Source organism: Pteropus medius, unplaced genomic scaffold (genome assembly GCF_902729225.1).
Source record: "Pteropus medius unplaced genomic scaffold, Ma_sr-lr_union100, whole genome shotgun sequence".
In the NCBI taxonomy this organism is placed as follows: Eukaryota; Metazoa; Chordata; class Mammalia; order Chiroptera; family Pteropodidae; genus Pteropus; species Pteropus medius.
In genome coordinates, this window is record NW_024351735.1 from 4,448,930 (window position 1) to 4,471,601 (window position 22,672).

At 33.3% G+C, this 22,672-nt stretch overlaps 1 protein-coding gene across 6 annotated transcripts in view; it reads right to left on the reverse strand.

Moving 5' to 3' along the window:
* DLC1 (DLC1 Rho GTPase activating protein) overlaps nt 1-22,221 on the reverse strand; it is a 352,000-nt gene extending 329,779 nt beyond the window's left edge. For 2 of the 6 annotated variants that reach the window (XM_039846504.1, XM_039846505.1), the window contains exons 1-2: nt 21,162-22,219; nt 6,898-8,044 (exon numbers count right to left, since the gene is read on the reverse strand). In XM_039846504.1, the coding sequence (XP_039702438.1) occupies nt 6,898-7,920 (1,023 nt within the window). In that variant the 5' untranslated portion in view covers nt 7,921-8,044; nt 21,162-22,219. Of the gene's footprint in view, nt 1-6,897; nt 8,045-21,161 lie in introns of all 6 variants that reach the window. The other 4 variants (XR_005649379.1, XM_039846495.1, XM_039846497.1 and 1 more) reach the window with 4 other exon arrangements.
* Between the last annotated feature and the right edge of the window lie 451 nt (nt 22,222-22,672).

The following is a 22,672-nucleotide window of genomic DNA, read 5'->3' on the forward strand; positions in this document are numbered from 1 at the left end:
ATTAATGATCTTGTTACTAATAATGTAAATTTGCAGTTTTGGTCTAAGTCACTGGTTGGAACAGAGGCCCATCACACTTCATAACTACTGAAAAAAAATCTGGAACAAGAAAAGTTCAGATCAAACTGCTTTCATTCAGAGTATATTTTTCTGCCTTAAAGTCACCTGGCAATAAATATCCCTACTTTATGTGGTTTTCACAATAGAAATTAAAAAGTAATTTACTATTGTCTGATAATCTCTAAACAAAAGTCTATCTCCTGTACTCACTTGTCTTTCAGTCTCTTACTCTATTATTCCTGTCATCTTCCCTGCACTCCACTCCTAACCTCCTCAAAGTGACATTAACCAGAAAGGCTAGAGAATTTCTAAACCAGTGGTCTCCCAACATTTTTGATTATGTAATTTTCAGCAAGCATGTGTCTGTTTACTTACAAACTATAACTTATACTTTTGTGGTAATATATATCTTATTATAAATACTCAAAATTAAATGATAAATTCAAAATAAATGTGATAAATATAATATTTTCCTCCTCTACACTAATCCTTGCCCACTTCTCTCTAGAGACGTTCTAAATAACATTTATTTAGATTCCTATATAACTAATTAGTGTAATTAATTAGTTATCTTATGGCAAAAGGCAGTAATCTTACCCTTGAAGGTTGTCTCAGAGACCCAGATTTCATATAATTATTTTTGCCTCTGGATCCCTCATGCCCTGTTTTAGCATGAAATTAACAGAGAGAACAGAGAAGAGATTATGGTATAAAGTATGGGATATCTGGTCACTGAATTTGTCTGACTTCATTTATTTTGCATCTTTATAACTTGAGCTCTTGACACCTAATATTGTCTTCTGAAAATAAATCCTTGAACATGACAGGAATATTTATTCATTCAAATACTTATGGCCACAGTTCTAAGCATTGGTCTGGATGCTATAGACACAAAACTGTCCCCAGTGAACTTATGTTTATGTTAGTAATAGTAGGACCAAATAAATTTGTAGTATCATTTAATTTTGAGTAATAGAAATAAGCCATCTATGAATGAAGAAAGAATCAAGTAACTAACTTGGCTGAGGAAATTGGAGAAAGTCCCCCAATGTGAAAACATTCTGATACATAAGCTTATCAAAATTCCATCTTCAGCCTGGTAGAGCTACAGTTCAAGTTGACAGAGTTCCTCATATGAAATGATATTAATTTATGTCCATCTGCTTTGTAATTGCTGGAGTCGAATTTATGTTCCTTGGATGTCAAGGACTTGCTTTGTTGTTTCTTCTTGAAATTGACTGGTGCTACTCTTGGTATCGTATTTTAGCCTATCCTTTTTTTTCTCTGTCTCTCTCTGCCAGCCCTCCTGATCTCTATCTCTCTTCCTAGTTTCCTTCTCCCCACCACTTCTGTCACTCTTCCTTGGGCCCCCTTCCCCTTCTCTCTTTCTTTCTCACTACTGTTCCCTCCCTTCAGTACTAATCTTCCGTATTAGTCAAACAGACACCATATTTGGGAGCTCCAGCAGCATTTCAGGGACCACATGCTTCACAATGAAGAAACTCTGCTCTCTGGCTCATGGTAGTGTACCAAGTATATAAAACAGGGCCTAGGATATTGAAAATGCTCAATATTTATTACTGATTGATTTTATCAGACACTATATCTAGTATTGCCCTTTATCATATAATTAAATGTTTTTGCATTTCTAGTTGGTTTTAGGGGAATTATGTTTGTTATAAGGCAAAATATTTGAGCCCCCAAATCTGCAAATATGTTTTGGGCTTTCTAGTTGTTCTAAGGCAAAATGGTTTAAATAGCATGAAATAATTTGATGGTTTTCAGTGACCTAAGGGTATAAAATGAGCTATCACAAAGCTACCAGTTTTAACTGGTACATAAACCTACCTAAAAATATGGCTGAGACAAATCTGTGTTATCCATCTACAGATCAGCCTTCTACCTGGTAACAACCTTTCTCTGCCAACTCTAATACTTGATCTAGGAAACGATGTTTAAAATCTATACAATCTGTTCAATAGGCCTGTGTCTTTAAAATCAGTGTGACCTTAGTATAAATCATATTGCCATTATGACTCTATCTACAGAGCTATATAAACTTACCATGCTTTCCATTCCTTCCTTCCTTGTCAACTGATAACCAGGCTTACTAACAAACTAATTCTTCCACTAGACCTTACTTTCATTCCCTATGTCACGGGGGTTCAACTTAACCATCTTTTTGGTTTTTATTTCTTAGGCAAGTTTTTCCTTCCCTTTTATATTCTTTCCGCTGGCATCTTATCAGCTGGCACCATTCCATCTTCCGCATAATTTATTATGTTCTTTATATGTTGCCCATCAGTGTTAACCTCCCCATGTTACAAGGCTGACATACAGGCATTCAGGAGATAGAAGAAACAAAAAGGTCATAGAGAGTAATGAGAAGGTCACTTCAGATACAAGTGTACTTTTACTAAATTTATAAATTTTTAAAGATAGAGTAAGGAGAAAACATTCAATTTTTACCAGTCTTTGCTAATTAATGTATTAAAATTGTTCAGAGGCGAAGTATAGTATGCACAGTATAATATTTTGTTTCTGGGCAGTATTTCCCCTAAGAAAAAGTAGAGCATTTGATCAACATCATTTCAATGTGTAAAACAGCTCCCTACCATGGAAAGGTATTCTGTAGTGTGAAATTAAAGCATCAGGTATTTATACACAATACTAGAGAACATATATACAGCCTGTTTATTCCTTTCACAAAATGCCATGATATACTGGAGTATATTTATGTTAGGGTATTGTTCATTACCATATTTATGTTATGAATTATCCCTCAATATAAAATTTCTCCTTCTTCCTTGATAATAGAATCTTTAGTTGACATCTCCTTGCCCAGAATGCAGATTCCATCTCTCAGGCCATAGTACTAGGTGTGGCCATGCAACTAAGTTCTTATGCATGAAATATGAAATAACGCACCTTCTTGGTCCCACCTTTACACAGAGTATGGTCATCCTGTACGCCTTACTCTTCTCACTGACCTGAATATGGATAAGGGCTCAAGGTGGCAGAGCAGTTAGATTAAAAGGGTCTGGGGTTTTGATGACATGGAGACTACACCTTGGTCCAGAATTGCTTATACCCAATTATTATGTGTGTGTGAGAGAAAGATGTTGTTTAAATCACTTTTGCACCTGGTTTTCTGTGATAGCAGTCAAATTTATAGCATAAATGATATAGTTTAGTTTATTGTTGGAATGTGAGGTTTTTGTTTAAATGTGAAATTAGGTGTCTTCCTAAAGTTCTAATCTTTTTTGCATTATCTTTTGGAGTTTATTTTGCTCTGTAATACGGATTATGCTTTTGTTAGCAAATGAAAATATGTTCATACATTTATATAACTATTATGGTTATTCAAAAATTTGGGAACTATTTAAATAGCCTCTAGAGAAGACTGAATTTTGGACTCTCTTTAATTAGTAAACCACCATCAAGAACAAATACACTAGTTCTCTAAAAAAAGTCTAACCTCAAGTCTTTCCCTACATATTTTCCATCTTCACATCTCATTTTGTTTAAAGAGACCACTTCTTAGACTGCCTCCCTCTTCCAGATTTCTTTGGAATTTGTCTCTGAGAATTGCTCTTAACCAGCTGCCTTACCCCAAAGACCCACCCACACCTTATAAGCATTGGTCATATTCCACATGACCTTCTGGATCATTTGCTAATATCTGCTCATAATCTGTTTGGTTTTCCTTTGATTTCAGTGGCTTCAGTTTAATGATATCTGTCATCATATTTAGGGGAATTCTTAGCTTCAAAGGTTAATATTTATATATATTACAAATCCAGCCCTCTCCAATTGAAATTCTTAATAAATATATGTATGGCTATCCTTGATGGCCAGAAATATCATTGAAAAACAAGAAAAAACACATCACGCTAAACAATGAATGCCTGCCAAAATTTGTAGGTTTCAAGGAATGATAAATTATATCTAAAGTACAATGATATCTCTAGAGTACTATTTCAGTACATTCTGAGGATCCCTGTTATAAGCTTTGTTTTCATTTTCAGTTTTTTCAAGTTTTAGAATCTTGATTATATTCTGACCCAAAACAATGCTCATAAATTCAATGAAGGATTTGGTTCACTCACATGACCATCAGATAATGACCTGATTGAAGTTCTCTAACAAAAATTTATTAGCTTATATTCTATTTTCACTTTTCCAAGCTCTAATCTTAAAGCTGTCACCATGGCTGACAAATAGCTTTAAAGATACAGGTCATTGAGCAAACTCTTTTCAGAATCTGGCATCTAATAGCTTAGATATGAAAATGTGGCTCATGTGTCTTTCCAAAAGGCTTATCTGTTTTAAACTAGACACACTGGCATTAGGAATTGAGTAGTTGATTGGAATCCTTGTTGATATTTTGAAAAACTGCAAATATTTGTTTTCATTTTATAAATGTAATAATAACCATAATAAATAAAGGGTTATTTTGTGTCATATAGAAAATGCTTCCAATAGTTAATACATCTAATATTATTTTGTTTTTGTACTTCTGTTTATTATACACATTTTACCCCATAATTCCATGACTTTTTACAAAAATTATATTGGGTAAAAAGTGAAAATCTGCCAGTTCTACCCTTTTAAATTCATTCTCTCAAAGTAACTGCTGTTAACAAGTGTGTGCCTATTTCACTAGAATTTGACATATTCTTATTTAGTCATATAGAGAAGTTTATACCCCTGTCTATATATCCCTCCCCTCTTCTCATCTCTGTCTATCTCTATCTGCATATACACATATTTTATCATATAAAGTTAGGATGTGCTATACATATTGGTCTGCCATTATGTTTTATCAGATACACTGTATCATGAGCATCATTCAGTTAGTGCACATGAATTTCCTCCATCTTTTTAACAGCTTTATAGCATTCCAAACTGTAGTATAGTTTATAAATAGCATTTTATTTTTAACTATAACATATACATAGCATTCTGAACAATAATTAAACATTCTTTATTGATGGAAATTTGGGTTGTTTCTATTTTTGTCAGTGTCATACAATATTGAACATCTCTGTACATACATTTTAATGAAATTGTTTTGTTATTACTTTTGGTAAAGTTCTAAAATGGCTAATTGCCAATGCAAAGGTATTTTAACTCTCATAAATATGAAATAGGACAAAAATTGCCATGCTTTTGATTCTAGAGGCTTCTCTTATACCCATACCTTTCCAGAGTAAATTCTAAACCTAAAATTTCAAATTGAATATGTTTATTATAAAGTATCCTAAATGAGTTATAGTATTAAAACAATTATTCCCCCAGACAATGGCATAACACTTTAGAATGATAAGATGCTTAAAATAGAATATTTAAGTTAGAACTTGTAAATGAGATATAATTACAGCTCTCATAATGTGACCATGCTATAGTGACATATCCAAGAGCAAATTCTTTCCAGCATTCTTAGTATTGATATAAATGTCCAAGTGGTGAGCATATGTTTCTGGAATGTTTAATGTTTCTGTCGGCAGTTGGGCAGGGTTTGTCATATTTTAGGGGAGCTATGTCATAGGTCAATTAATACTTTCTTATGTCACTATTGCAAGAGATTTGGTGGGATATATAGAAATTTATTAAAAAAGTGACTTGAGCATTCTAATATAAACAACTTCATGGAGCATTAACATTTTGTACAATTTATATAGGAAAGGAAGAGCTTGTCAGAAGCACAGAATGCTCTGTTAGCATGTAGTTTGAGCACATTGATCTTTGCTATAAAGTCTTTGACTTCACTTAAACTAACTTATGACATGTTACTGATCTAGTTTGTTAGCAAAACCACAGTTAATTGAAACTAGACTTCTTTACCACAGAGTTGGAGATTTTTTTTTCTCATTGTAGATAGCCCCAGTTGAACAGAACCAAGACCATTAGTTTTGTGTTAGAATTACAATTATGGATTAGCATTAGATCAAGAGAGGGATGTTACACTAAGAGTCCAACCTGCAGGTTTTTTTCAATATCAATGGCCATGTTGAATTTATAGAAGAACTATTTATATTTACATCGGGATTATAGCGCACTACGTAGTTGGAAGAGTTTGGGGCGAAATCCTAAGGAAAAGGGAAATATTGATCAAGTGCTCACTAGCTAATCCTTGCTTCATGTAGCTCCACTCCAATTCTTGCTTCTCTCACTTAGAAACCACTGAGGGGAGCATCATAGCATCTACAAGATCAGTCAAGGGGCTTTGGCATAAAAAAGGTAATTTTAATTATTGGCCCTTTTTAAGAGTTAGAGAAAAGATGATTTATCTCTTGATAGAAAATGTATCAGAGTATCATTTAAAATAGTATCAGCATATTTTGAGGAATGGGTACTGTTGTCTTTATCTATATAAAGGAGCCATTTTTAATACGTGATTTATACCACTTTTGTTATGTTAAGTATGCTTTTTAAAAGGAAAAAGAAACAAGCCCAAACAAATAATATTAAATTTAAAAAATACCATGACTTTCTAAAAATTAGAGATCACTCTTTAGATGGGCCTTGAACTATGAGCCATCTGGTGGCTATTTACTTCCAACTGAAGAAAGTTAAACCAGTACAGTCTTCAATACAATCCTCAAATAGAATGTTCATAAACCATTATAAATACTATTAGTGAAATGGATAATTATATTTTAATTTTTACATATTTTGATGGTTTCCCGAAGAAGATACTCTTTGAGTTATATAGCTATATTGTAGGGAAAAAGAAACATCTACATATCTCTTTAATGCTAGCAAAATAATAACTGACGAAACAAGGATATTTACAAAATTCTAAAAGAGAAATAATCTGTGCATGTGTCTTACCTTTCTTTTGCGAAGTCTGACTTGATTATCTGTGGGTTCCTGGGTGGCCAGAGTCTCTTCAAAGTGTAAACACTGCATGCCATCTCCTGAGTTGACCTTTGGAAGATTTTTGTTTTGATGTTCTGAGAAGCCACTCTTCTCCAGGCCATTTTCAGCTGACATTCCACTAGGGCAGGAAGGAGGCTGCAGAAGGCAGCTTCCAGAATCTGCTTTTAATAATGGCAGTCCTCTGTCTGTACAAGGACTAGTAAAGAACTCGTCTTGTACTACGCTGCAGGTGTTTCTTTCATGTTCATCTTTAGGGAAGTCAGATTTCCTTCGTTGCTGAGCAATTACAGCAGAATTAAGCAATTGCTTCTCAGGCACAATATCTTTCACATTCAGTGAATCACACTCATTTATTCTGGATGCATCTTTTATTTCACTTAAGCTTATATCATTACAAAGCTCCAGGCTCTTACTTATAATGTCAATACCTTTTCTCTCCCTGCTTTTTTCTACCAGTGCTAAATCAGCTCCACCAGCCGCTCTCCAGGAGTTAGAAGAATCTTGATTACTTTCCGTGATAGGCAGTGTCTTTACTAAGGAGGCTATTTCTTTGACACTGTGTTGGTCTGACGTTTTATGGCCTTGGGAATTTAAAATCCGTTTATCATCTGTAAGATATAGATTAGAATCGATATCCTCATCAGAAACATGCACTAGTGTTTCTGTGCTGGCCTCCAGAGAAAGAAACTGATCTTCACCTTCATGGCTGTCATTTTCATCCACCTCCTTTGAAACGTGACCCATTAGCCTCCCAGGAAAATCTCTCAGTTCTGATCCATGACAGCAGTCTGGTAGTGAAGCACACTTCTCTTTGCGGTCCGCATTTAGAGTTGCATCTTTTTCCATACTTGCCTGCAAGCTCTCAGCTACTAGTCCATGATGACATGCTGTGTTATGATTATCAGAATTAAAAGGCTGTCCCATCCATTGGGTCACATGTTCTTCCCAGCTTCTCTTTCTGATAGCTACAGACATGTCATCGTAGTTTAACAACAGATAGAGAAATACATTCCATATGAGACTAAAGGAGATGGAACTTGATGAAAGATTACTTCAAATTCACTGATTGAAGAAGAAAATGAGTTTTGTCATTTGCCACCTATAAAAAAATTTAAAAATATGTTTAGTATCAGAATATGATACTAAAGTGAAAATATATCTTGGAAAAAAGAGCACTTAATCTGTGCTAGAAAGAGTAAGTAAAAGAGTTTATAAAATTTCTGTTTAATAGCTCTATAGTGTTACTTCTTTAAGAAGTAACCTAATATTAGAAGAAAATTCCACATTGAATATCTGTGATCAAAAAGACATTGACAATACTTTTAACTACAGCTGATTGATCTATTAATGAATAAAGATATAAATATTGAACATTTAAAACTCCATTTAGAAAATATTTGGATTGCGACACTTAATGAAATTCACTGGAAGTAACTTGTTGCTTTAGTTTACACGAGTTCTTGACTTACATTTGTGAATACAATTCTTTACAGAAATCTATTCATTGTTTGGTTTGAATTGCAACAAAGGCCACCAGGGAACTGTTCATGCAAAATTTGAGCTACATAGACAGCATTTGTAATGTATTAGTGTGTGAAAGAGCTAGCACAGTCCCAAAATATCAGGATGTATTTACTCCAGGGAGTGACTAAGAAACGTGGAATAATCTAATTTAGCTCATATTAACACATAATTCATGGATAAGAAAGCATACTACATACCATTTACGATACCTCAGGATAAATACATTTACATGCCCAAGGTGATAGATCTAGGAAGTAAGCCAGGATTCAAACCAGGCCCTGGTTCTAAGGTCAGGCTTAGAGAGTCAACACACTTCATTGTCTCCATGGAATGAGATCTCACCTCCACCTTTTCTCTCCACATATCTTTAGTATATATAAAAAAATCTAAACTCCTCAGGCAGGAATTCAAGGGAACCAAAAGGAAGATGTGAACATGACAAGACAATTGGGACAATTCTTCAGAAATTTCAGTCTCATTCTTTTTGGCTTCTATGGTATTTAGTTTGTATACTTCTGTTAGAATTTGGCCATAAAAATTTAAGTAAACAAGAAAACCAGGCATAAGATAAAGTCAGAATATAAACACATTCCTGTTATTCACCCTTTTCTGCCCTGAATGATTCAAACCCTTAGTTAAAGGAAGCAAATTATACCCGTGTAAACTCAACCTAATAAGAAGGACTGACCTAAATGTTGTCCTATAATGAAACCAAATTAGTAGACTGTAAAAGAAAAATCCCATTAAAAGAGCAAACACTTGTAATTTTTTATTCCACAGAAGAACTGTCAGCACATAACATGGATTGGCTTATTGATTTCAGCCATAAACAAGATTAACTGCTGTGGTGGTTTTGGGTCACTTCAGTCTACTGAAAAGAACTCTGACTTTTAACCCCAAATTTCAAGCTATTCTGACTAAGCACTAAGCGTATGCCAGGAAGGTAAATATTCCAACAATGTAAAGACCAGTGAAATTAAGGAATGTACTAGAATTTGGTACCCTAGCCTGACCAAATATCTTTCTGAATACTATTTAGTTCCCTCAGAGGTCTGTGACCATCTTTGAAAATGGTCAGCATTCACATTTTCCATGTTGGCATTCATTCTGCACTCAAAAGAAAATATAAAGTCCCTGAATTCCATGCATAAGTCATTATAGTGTGGGAGGCAACGGAAAGTGGAAAAAACGCATAGATGAATGTCAGAAAATTTCTGCTTTCATGGGCACATTTGGGTTGTAATAGAGTGGTTCTGTTTTAGATATTTTTTTTTATTTTTTAATTTTTATCCACTGTAGAAAGTGCAAGCTAACTTAAGAAATGCCAAGTAGTATTACTGTGTCATTTCATAAGCCACATTTACATTTAAGTTGAGACTGAATTCTGGTGTCGTTGCTTCTACTAAGAAGAAATAAAGTTTTATTAACCCTTTGGGGAGCAGATTACATTAAAATTTTGCCTTTAAGACCTTACCATAATATTAATTAACGTATTTCACTCAACCTTGATAATTAGGTATTTTTATAATGTCAAAAGAACACAGTTCGACAAGTTCTGAGACAATCTAGCTATAAAAAGAGATTATAAATTAGGTATATCCAACACAATATTAACTCTTATCCTAACTTCTTATCTAGCTTCTTTAAATATTTCCAAGTCAGTCCTGTGAATGTACAGCATTATTACTTTCAAGACACAAAATTTCCTAAATATCATTATGATCATCATTACTATATTTTGAGTACTTGCTCCATATCCTGTGGTCAGATAAATTAAATATATATACACACACACACACACACACACACACACACACACACACACACACATATATATACACACACACAACCTTTCTTATTCATACTTACTGATTTGTAATTCTGATTTGTAAGATTTATAGTTAATATCTGCCATCATGATCTAAAGGCTGAACAGAATAATAATAAAAAGGAACATTGGATTATTTTCAATTGAGTCTGAGCATATTTGCCTCATTAACTTGTATATGTCCTGTAAGATTGAGAAGTCTTTGTAAAAGTCCTGACTTTCCCTATAAGCCACTTTACCACCATGCCTTATTTAAAATTATATTTCTAACTACTGACTACTTATTTTGTAAATTTCTATTACTTTTTTTTTTTTTTTGTAATTTTTTTTATGCAGTTTCATTCAGAATGAGCTCAGCTGCTGAGGATTTGGATGAAGGATCTGGAAAAGTATAGGTCATTCCAAGGTGTTGATTTTATGAAGTGAATTTCCATGGGGATTTTTCACTTCTTAAATGCATGTGTTTAAACACCACTGTACTAATATTATAAGAGACTGTATGTACCGCTAATTATGTAACATTTCTGGAAAATATTTGTGAAATGTCCAAATTTACTTTCTGTGATATTAGTGCATAGGGTGTTTAGACAAAGTGATTTCGTATTTATCATTTGGGTTAATTTTGTAATACTTAATACTCCATAAAATAAGCATTCATAGTAAACAGCATATATTTTTAAATTAATTCTAATTGACTGTTATTGTACTAAAAAACTACAACAAACAGAAACATTCTTTTGAGAATCATTGACATATAACTGATATCAAATGATTATGGTCTCCTTTGAACTTGCTTCTGAGATAAATACATACCTTACATTTTGGCTTGGCAATTGTTTTTAAGGAAGAAGAGCATGTTGACAATCACTATCGTTAATTCTACAGTCAGAGAGAACATGGCTCAAGTGAAAGACCTATAGCTGAAATCAAATGGGCAGTACTCTAGAAATGACAGTAACACTGCATGATCATAATCATTTCTTTGACAAGTGTTTATTTAGTGGCCAATGGGCCACAGACACTCTGCTAAACATTGGAAATATAAAACTAAATAATGTATTTTACTTTTTCTAAAGAAGTTTGCAATTTTATGGGAGAAACTCATGTAAACAAGGAGAATAAGTCCTTGCATGGCCACAAATATCATGGAAAGTTTAACATAAAGGAGGGGTTATCAATTCTCCCTTCCATTTTCCTCCCTTCCTTTCCTTCCTTCCTTCCTTCCTTCCTTCCTTCCTTCCTTCTTTCCTTCTAGGGGATGGTATAAATGTTGGGTAGGGCTTCCAGAGAAGGAAATCCATGAATGAGGCCCTCTGTGGGAATTTTCCTGCCTTGAACACAGTCAGGTCAAATGGGAGTTAAGTTAGATTTCCTATCTATGGAAGAAGGCTTCCTTTCCTCTGGCTTCAGATTTTTACTATTCCAGAATCACCTCTTTGGAAAAGACAGCAGAAGCAACAATAAACTCCACAGAATTACTTACAACTAGAAAAGTAATTGTTCACCTTGGAGGGAAATCACATTTCTCTGGAACATTTCAGAAAAAATTGATGGGAGAAATTTTTCAAAGAAATAAATATCAGATAAATCTCTAGAACTAATGACCCAAGTCTTCAGGTTGAAGAGAAGCATTGAAGGATGCAATAATTCAAAAAATAAAAATAAACTGCACCAAGAAACAATATTGTGAAATTTCAGAAATTTAGAGGTAAGCAAATGGTCACAAATGTTATTAGAGAGAAAAAAAAGAGATTATATATTTGGTATTGAGCATGGAAATGGTATTAGATTTCTCAATTGTAATGCTAGAAATAAGATGGGCAAATATGCCCTCAAAATTCTGGTGGGAAATTATTTCTTACTTGAAATTATATGAGATGCCTTAAATCATTTTTCCCTCTTCTCGAGAAATTACTGGAGGAACAGTTCCACCCAAACGAGAGAATAAAAACAAAATTGAAAAGATATGGCAACATGGAAGTCAGGAATTCAACACAATGATTAGAGAATGGAATTTCCAGGTTGAAATTTATGTAGTAGGTCTAGTGGATAGTGATTTCACACTAATCCTAAAGTTCTCTATGAGAGATATCTCTAAGGAAAAAAACACAGAAATAATAGATTATATGATGTATGTGACCACACCGAGGGGAATTTTATAGTAAAGTTAGATAATGTAAGTGAAAAAATTAGTAATAATGACATAGAAAACTAGAAAAATCAATTAACTCCAGGAAAAACAAAAAGTTTTAAAAGAAAAAGAATGTAATCACAGTATACTACTTGGCTTAGCTTTGAAATTTTTACGTAACTAAAATTATGCAAATAGTACATACTGACTTAATACAAATTATACAACTATTTTTAAACATAGAGTTTTGTAGGGCATGGGGTTAGGAATGGTGGGTGAATAGTTTCTGAAAGCTAATGCTTCATTTTCCATGGAATGGAAAAATAGTATAATCACATTGTTTAGAAATATGGAGGTATATGTCAGGAGAAATAGCTAAAAAGTTTTAAGGATTATGACTCTGTGTGTTATTTGCTTGCAATAGAGAAAAAGTTTATCTATGAATCTCTGAAAGCATGTTAAATAATAATTTAAATTTTACTATGTTCCAGAGCAATAATTTTAAGAATGAGCTGACACATAAATATGCTGCAATTTCTCTACATATCCAGTGGGACCAAACCAATCCCCTTTATTCCTTCCTCACTCAGTATAACACAACCTCACAATTTCACACACACATACTTATCTCACACTACCATAAAAATAAAGTTGCTGATTTGGGTATTTATCTTTGGCCATCCATGTCAGTGCAGTTTTCCATTAGATTCTTAGGTGATTTTTTTTATGTCTTCCTTTCTTCCCCCAACCCTCTGGGACCTCTTGTAATTCAGGAAAAGTATTTTTGGTAATCCTTTTAGCTACAGTCTTTCTAAAATATTATCTGAATAGAAGTTTAAGATATAAAAAATAATATATAAATAGCTTTAAATGAGTAAATGCTCATGAAAAGAGGAATTTTTCATTGTGTTATTTCCCAACTTTTTCTGTACACTTCACTGATAGTACTTGAAAGGATGTCAACTTTTGAGTCATCTCTTCAAATGTGAATATCTTGTTTTGTCCTTTCAGAACATGAATTATGTGTGTGTGTGTAGATATACATATATATATATGTGTGTGTGTGTGTGTGTGTGTATATGTGTATATATACATGTGTATATACATACAAACATATTTTTATATAGATACACTTATGTATCTATATATATGATTAACCCCGCATAATTTTTAAACACTTTCACACAAATCCTGTATATTTAATAGGAGGAAAAATAAAGACATAATAATACTGACAATTTCTTTTTATTTTTCTACTTTTTCCTTAGATGGACAGAGGTACTCCTGGTTTCCCTTAGGGCCTTTCTTCTTAATTACTTATCCCATGTTAAATTTTTAGGTCATGTTCTCCTCCTCCTCCTACTACTACTTTAAATTATATAGATATGTAATATCTATCACATAGCATATTCTCAGTCACTTTAAGAAGAAAGAGAAACTATAAGGGACGTAATCTCCTTTTACTTAAAAGTAGGTTAAACTCTCTACTTGCAAGAATAGAGAATTGTGGTTAAATCTAGAAAACAACATTTCTACGCTGGCCTTCTTTGTTACTGTATGATAAGGGTCCCATTGATAAGATGGAGAGATTAGGGACATCCTAAAGTGATTTGAAATCTTAATGTATCTTAGCCTACTCTCAGGAAGTCACATTTGCAGGTAGTAAGTGCCTTCCAAACACTTATTGAATTAAGTTAGACAATTAGAACAGAATCAACAACATAGAAACAGACATGATCGAAGCTTAATACAGTTCTTCAAATGTGCTCACTAATGTCAAAGAAAATCTTCATTAGAGCGAATACTTGTGGAGGCCAAAATGAAATTAATTTTATTGATGAAGCTGTCAAAGAACAAATCATCTAGCAAACTAAATTGTGCACATTTATACATCTTCAACTGCCCATCAACTCAATGATAACATGGATAGGAATGCTTTTTATTGCCAAACTGATGTTACATATGCAAGAATCTCAGGAGCATCGAGAAAGCATAGGATAGATCTGATTTTTCTTAATTCCTTTATGTAAATGCATGAATAAATAACATAGAAGTTAATAACAACACATTAAAATTTTCCTATAAATCTAGTTAGGGTAGCCAACTCTTACTAAAAGACAATACTTTTCTTTAAAATATTCATGCTACCTAATCCAAATTAGATGGGGCTAGAATTACACTGTGGGAGAGAGAGATCTTTAATAACACGATGTAAGACTTTATCTCCATTTGATTTCATGCAGATTTCCTTTCTTTAGTAGCAATCTGTGTTTTAATCCTTCACAAGATTATTTTACTTTTCCATACTTTGCCAAATACTCATTATGTCTCATCAGCTAACTGTGGAAAAAACAAACCACTGTTAAAATCTTTATTTGAAATTGCTTAATGAAGTTTAAAATATTATATATGAAATAGCCTTCATATCTTCAGGCTGTCTGGAAATCATTAAAAATTTTAGTAAATTACAGAATAAACTGCATATAAAGAACTAAGTCAGTGGAATAAGTAATACATCACCTTTTCCAAGAGACACATCCAAACTTCCATCATTTTTAGTCTTTAGAAGAAAAATGAAGTAGGTACCCAATTTAAAAGTATCCTTTTAATATTTACCTATTTTATGTATATCTCAGCTTTACTGAGCTTGGAAAACTTTTTCTCATTCTTAGGTCTCAGAGTCAAAGATATTTCAGGAATCAGGCAAACTTGAAAATTAACTATCAATCCACTAGAAAATAGCTCATCAGAAAAAAAGCAGGGCTTTAAAAATTGGAAGGTATTATTTCCATGGTGCCTTATTTTTACCTCCAGGTTCCTGCTATCTAATGTAGCCTTAGTAGTTTCTAATTTTCTTGCAGGGAGGAGCCCTGATACTGGCAATGTTTGACTTACCACCACTTTACAGCTCAGTTCAGCCAGGTTTGCAGATTCCCTTAACGTTTTCTTAAATAACCCACAAGTAATTTGAGGAAGTCTTGGAACATTTCATGATATTGTCTGATATCATGAAAATCTTTCTGAGGATAACTGGTTCCAAGAAATCCCAGAATTAACGAGTCCTTGAGCATAATACTGTATCATGGATGCAATAATTTCTAGATATCTCTATTTTCTTTGGATTACCAAGCTTTTTTTTTTTTTAAGTAGTCTTCTCAATAATAGTGTTCCATCCTCTGCAGAACATTTGGCACATTGAGAAATACACTATGTCTTAGATATTTCTGCAGATAAATTTATTAATGAATAGTTAATCATTTGGTTTTTTGCCTTGATATCTCTTATCTACAGAATCCCTTATAACCCAAAAAAATATATTGCTTTTGCTCTGAACTTGTTTTAGTTGGAATTTTGCATGCAGCAAGAAGTAGCTTAGCGTTAAATTTGATATCAAGAGTTTGGCTGCCTTTTTTTTTTTTGGATGGCAAAGCAGTATGATTAAAATGTGGTTTTGCCTTATTATAAAAAGACATTTCTTTTCAAAAAGGGACATGGATTATAATGCTTTATCATCAGCATGGCAAGATGTGGCTTTGCTTTAAGTGGCTGCTTTCTATCTTTAGCTTTACTGTCATTTCTAAGAACACTCTAATGGTAGACACAGTAATCACTAAATATAAAAGATATGTCTATATCAGCTCAGGTGTTCAGATAGCTAAGTGACAACAGGATACTGAGACTTTAATCATCCACTAAATACAAGTTTCACTAAAATCAAGAATGTGAAATCAATGGGAACTTAACTATTAGGTTGCTGCCTCTGACATAAACTTACGCTTTTTGTATTTAATATCTATAATTCTCATATTACTTTGTCACTTACTTATGTACATTTGGACTTGTTTTTATTGCCAAGTGTTTTTCTATATATTCAAGTACTAGTAGGTGCATTAGAAAAATTTGATGATTATGATAATAGAAATAGTAAAAAAAAAAAAAAGCTTCCATTTATTAAGCATTTACTGTTGGTCAGATACTGTATTTGATTTTTTACTTACGCTACTTCCTTTAGTAATAATGCTCACAAACACTCTATGAAGTAGGTACTATCCTTGCCTTAGTTTTATAGGGAAGAATTTTGGCAGTGTTAAGTAACTAGCTCAATGTCAAGCTCTTATTGATGGGTAGGAATTATTATCACATTTTATGTGAAAGCAAGATATCTGTTAAAGCACTATTTTTTTTTCTGGTGATTTGGGTTAGTTACCTAAGCTTTGTGTTCCTCAGCTTTCTCACTTTATTCTATAATGGGAATAGTAAAAAAATTGTTGGTGGTAAAATAATAATATTGCGCTAAAATAACAATGAGCTAATAATATATGTTGAACACTTAATCCATGGCATATTGCAAGAACTCATTAAATACTAAGTGAATGATGATGATGATGATGATGATTTGATGATGATGATGACAATGACTTCTTCAGTTTTTGATTTATCTTAGCTGCAGAAACCATGGCTGAAATGAGTTGGACCTAACTTTTGTATACTGCTATTATTTCAATGTAGATGAATGATTTGACAAAATGTGAAACATCATAGTTTTTTTTTCTTGACTAATAGACCTATTATTTTTTAAACAAAAAATTTGTTTGTTATATTGTATGCAAAACAATTTGCATATATAAAATCTTATACGATGCTCAAAATGACCTGGTGATATAAGTATTTTCATGATCTCTCCCACTTTACTAATAAAAAGCAGAAGCTGAAAGTAGTTATGGGGCATGCTTCAAATCACAGAACATCAAATGGCAAAGATGCAAGTCAGAGGTAGCTTTCTGACTCTACCCATAGGCTTCTCAGTACACTACTCCACTTAAATTGTGGAAAATTCACTAGTCCTCTGCTCCCACTGGCCTCATGTAACTTTTAATTTCAAACAGTTTCTGGATGGTTAGGCTTCTTTTTGGGTCTAATTGAAGTTGTAATGTCATCTTATGAAAGTGTTGTTAACCTCTGGCCTCAGGCTCTGATGACTCTTGCCAACCTCCTATTTTCTCTCCCCTTTAAGGATGATTATTCTATCATTATAGGATGTTTGGGGGTGGGGGGGAATTACACACAATGCTTATTCCTCAATACTGGTTTTGCTTTCCTCTTTCCTTCATATTTTTTCCACAAACATTTATTGACAAACAGGTATTGACAGCACTTGACACTCTAGGTATTTTGCTAATTGCTGGGAATAAAAAGAAACACTGAATTTCTAAACTTGCTCTCTGATCTTCTTATACCCTTTCTATCTCATTTCCATTAATAGGACTTATTTTTTACTTTGAATTATTTGCATTGTATTGCTAAAACACTTTGTTAATTCAATCTAACACAAAACAACCTTTTCACACATACGACTAGCTACAATAGTTTTTTTCTATCCTTCTATCTTAATTAATGAGCAAGTTCATATACATACTCTTTACATTTTCTTTCAGCTTTTTTTGCATCAGTGTCCCTGTATAATCTTTTCAAGTTCATTTATGTACTCTATAATCCATTGAATCAAAATCAATAATCTTTTTTTTAAACTAGGTTTCAAAGTTCACTTTTCATCTTTATTCTGTTTTAACCTTTTAAAAATCTAAGCCCATCTATTCTTCAGAACTTTATGAACTGACTAGCAGTGTAATGTCAAACTAGAACCATAGAAGTAAATGTATTTTTATATCTACACCAAGGTCAACCTGGAGTCGAGCTTCTCCATAAAGCTCTTTGGTTTAAGTTGTGCACATAAGGGGATTATCATTCATGTGGGGGAAGAAGGTATAATACTCATGCCACTTCCTTCAGATCTGGAGGTTTTAAGATTTCCCTCATCCTTTTTAAATTCTCATGTTTTAATTTTTTGACATTTCTCTATTTTGATAAAATTCTCTATTCCAGATCTAGGTCATTTTTCATTTGGAGATTTTCTGTACTGTAATGATTTCTGCAGAGAGATTCTCATGTAAGATAATACTGACATCAATTCATTCATTCTCCAAGAAGGAACAAATAGGATGAAAACAACAAATGAACTTTTCGATATCCTAATTTAGTCTTATTTTAAGCCTATAAGACCTGGTCCTCTGTAAGTGAGATTAAACCAAGACTAAAAATTCTCCTTTTTTATGCCCTTAAGAGAAAAATTACATGATGCACTTTCTTTACCTAGGCCCTCTAGGAATCACGCAGTCAGTTATATAGGCTATTACTTTACTGCATTTATTACTCATTCCAATGATGTGGAGCATAGTGCCACTGGAGGTGTTGAATAGTGTAACTTTTAAGTGGTAATAACATCAGGAAATCCAATCTGTTTCATAATGGGGGACAAAAGCATCATGACACACATTTTTCCTGAAGAAATGGCCTACGTTAGATATGACATATATTAGTTTTATGAGAAAGTCTCTTGCCTGGGAAGGTGCTATGTTTCAGCATGCATAGCAACATATATTATCACATATGAAGTATGATACAGATGATGCAGCCAACTCTCTCATTTTATACTGCACTGGTCAAATGTTTACTTATATACTGTAACAAACTCTGTATTCTACAACTAAAGGAACTTGTAGAAGGCTCAGAATAGATATGATCAATTAAAGGACTGAAAATAAGCTGTAGAAAAAACAACAAAAGAAAGTAGGCTTATTTGGCCTAGAAATATATACTTATGTTTTCATATGTCCATTTAAGCTTTTTATATTTCCACTGAGGAAAAACCCATAGAACTAGAAATAGCCTGCAGCGCTAGAGATTTAAGTTAGATAGAAGAAAGAAAGTCTGTGTACCTTAAACCAGTTCCAATGGGAGGTCGTAAAATCTCTGAATGTCACAAGATGGAAAGGTTCATTATGATATCATTTGAATACAAGGATATGAATCAGACAAGCTCTTTAGTAGCCCTATGTTTTTAAGGAACATCAGTTTAAAATTAATATGATTATTAACATATGGATTGATTTTCTTGGCATAATCTCAAAATATAACAGAATAGTCACAAACAAGTTACTCTTTTAAAGTGTTTGTTGAAGGCATATTACATTTTTTTAAGAAAATGTTTGCATTTGAGAAAATCTTATTCCTTAGTAAATTTGATACTTTTTTTGAAACCATGTTTTTTTTTCCACACTGTAACAGCTTTAAGCCTTTTTTTTAAAATAAAGATACACTCCAATTTTCTGTCTAAAAGTAGCCTTCTACTGGACATGTGCATATTTTATTCTGCATAATCATTATTTGAGAGCATGACGATGAATTATAAAATAGAGTACTATGGTTTCACTGTCAACTCTTTTACTAGTTAGTGGTGTGACCTTGGACAGGTCACTTTTGAATGTCATTCCTTAGCTCCCTGTGGCAACCTCAGGACAGTGTTAGAAAAGTGATGTCTTATGTTTCTTCTTTCCTTGAAAGTCTATTCAGGGATTTTATTAAATCACAATTTAGACAAGTCAATATGTTTTAATGTACTTAAAATAGGTTATTTGTACCATATTTAAGTCTTAACATGACCTAAATTGGTAATGAATAGTTAAAATTTATCAATATATGTTATTCCAGCATAGAACTTAAAAATAATTAGCTAATACAGAAAATGGTCACCTCGTACTATATAAAAGTTTATGATTAAAACATTTGATTTCTTATGATTCAACTGTCAAATGCTCTCATCTTTCATTTAGTGTATGTCGTGTTCATCTAATAGGTTTGGAAATACACATGAATATTTGTCCCCTTCACATACCATTGCATATTATTTCTATAAAATAATGATTTTCATTCTAAATATTCAGAAATATAAATATAACAGTATATTATGCATTAAAAGTCCATGTTATTTCTTCATTACTAAATATATTTCCTCATATATTACACATTTAAACATTTAAACATTTAAGATACTTTAAAGAGACTATAGGCCAGTGAAAATGTAATTTTATGATTAGATGAATTAGAAACACACGATCAGTTTTTCAAATAATTGTAATGATTTCTGGCTGCCTTAAATAGTAATAATGAATGTTTTTGTCATTGAGATTTACTTCAGTTATTCAATAACATTCACACAAAATATGACTTGAACAGTGAATTCGGAAAAGTTAATATAAATTAAGTTCAATTTTTATTTAAATTTTTGCAAATTAGATGAAATACTACTTAGGACAGATGAAATTTCATGTATTTACTTTTTTAAAAAATGAAACTTAAGCCGTACATTAGCAGCTTGAGCTGTGATTAAAAATGGTTTAGGGGACTTATTGAAGAATCCAATCTTCATATTTTAAATGAAACACAAAATATTCATTATTAAGAAAAGTCACTCTAGTGCTATCTACTCTCCCTGTTGCCATAAGGGGAGAGATAAAAAGAATTAATTTACACCTCACACTTATGTGAGACAGAATATGTGTTTGTTTCATATTATGCTATGCAATAGGAAACTTGGTCTTATAACTCTATTCGTAAATAAGAAAAGCATATAGAAGGATCAAAATAAAATCTTAGTTTATGGAGGAAGAGTAAAGTCTCTGTGGAGCCTATTTTAGAATTGACATTTTGCTAAAAAAAAAATAAATTGACTCACAGTTTTCTAGTTATTAAACATTTTCCACTTCTAATTTCATGGCTTAGTACTAGAACCTAAGAATTCACCACTCAGTGCAAGATGCTAACATTTATCCCAACCTTTCTGCCTCTTCAAAGATTGCCTCAAAGTATAAAGATAGATAGTCCACAACGTCTTACCTAGACAACGAGGAGCTGAAACGCCAAGGCATGACATTGTTCGACACTCAGGTTAGGAAAGAAGTCCGTCCCCGTTAGTTTCTCCAAAATATAAGTTCACAGTTCGTGGTTGAGATCATGGCTCTATTCTAAGCAGTTTTGCGCGGTGTGTGTTTCTAACAAAAACACCCTCCGCAGCTGGAGGGAGCTTTAGCTAAAGCAGGAGTCTGTCAAGGCGTTCCTAGTGACTTCTGTCTACTAAATTCAGACTGATGTTTTGCGAAAGGGGCCTCCACAACCAGGCCCAGATTGCCTGGGAAGCATTTCCTGCCTCTGAGGAGTGTGCATGTGAGAAAGACTGCACGAAGCGGAGGGGAGGGGGAGAGTGGAGCCCGACTGGGCGTTGTAGGAGTTCTGATTTTACACAGAACTGAAGTGAGTTTGTCAAAGCTCTTGAGGTGATTAGCTGGAGAATCATAAAGTCGTAGAGCTTTTTTCTATCTCGCATTGCTTATGAGGAAAAAAGAAAGAAAGAAAGAAAGTTCTCTTCCTTTTTTACTCCATTAAATGTATAGGCAGAACTTAATCAAAATACCTCTGCAGATCTTTTAGGAGAGCAAGACAAATTCAGTTTTAATACCGTAATTCTTCTAAATTTGAAATCCTTTTTTACACTACTTACAATTTAAAACTCTGCAGGCTTACATGCTATACCTGAGAAGATCTGTAAGTAAAATCCCAAGAATCCAGTAAATGGAATGTTTTCTTCGTGATCTCTCCCAAGAATCCTTCACAGAATTAAAGTGGTTTGTGTCCTGGCATATACAGCATTACCTCCAGTCAGAATTCTCCAGTTACACAAATCCAGTGCTGGAAAAGCAGAAGACAGACTCCATCTTGATCCCATTACAGCCTTGCTGACATTAACCACTTGCAACTGCTTCCATCTAGCATGACAGAGTCCCTGAATCACATCTCTGAAGCAGCTCACAGTATCTGCATCCTTTGGCCGGCACAAATTTTGTCAACTATCATCTGTTTATCTTTTCTGCTTTCTTGTGCCTCCACTGAATGACTTCCTCCTAGCTGCTCCAGGCTGGGAACTTGGACTACCATTTGGTTTTGATTAAAACCAGACAGCCAACTCTGAAGAATTTAGGGAATAAGCTAATGGAAACTGCAAGTATGGCTTTAATTAGTGCATCAATTAATAATAGATGTTAGCTCATCATATAATAAGATGACACAAATATAAACGCAGAGGAAGTGCAAGTCATTTCAGGAAAGTTATACCAATTCTTGTTCTATTATGACCTAGAATTCTCCTTAGGGAAAGTGGAAGGAGAGAAGAGGGATGTGGCCTTGGGACATCCAGGTTGTGGAGAGGCCAGTGATGTGGCCTCTTTGTTTATACCAGAGAAACAGGAAACAGCATCTCTGAGTTTAATTCTCTTACTCAGTTAAAATTGCTCAACAATATTTCACTTCTATTTTATCTACGATCAATGAATTCTCTTGCTATTTATGACTTA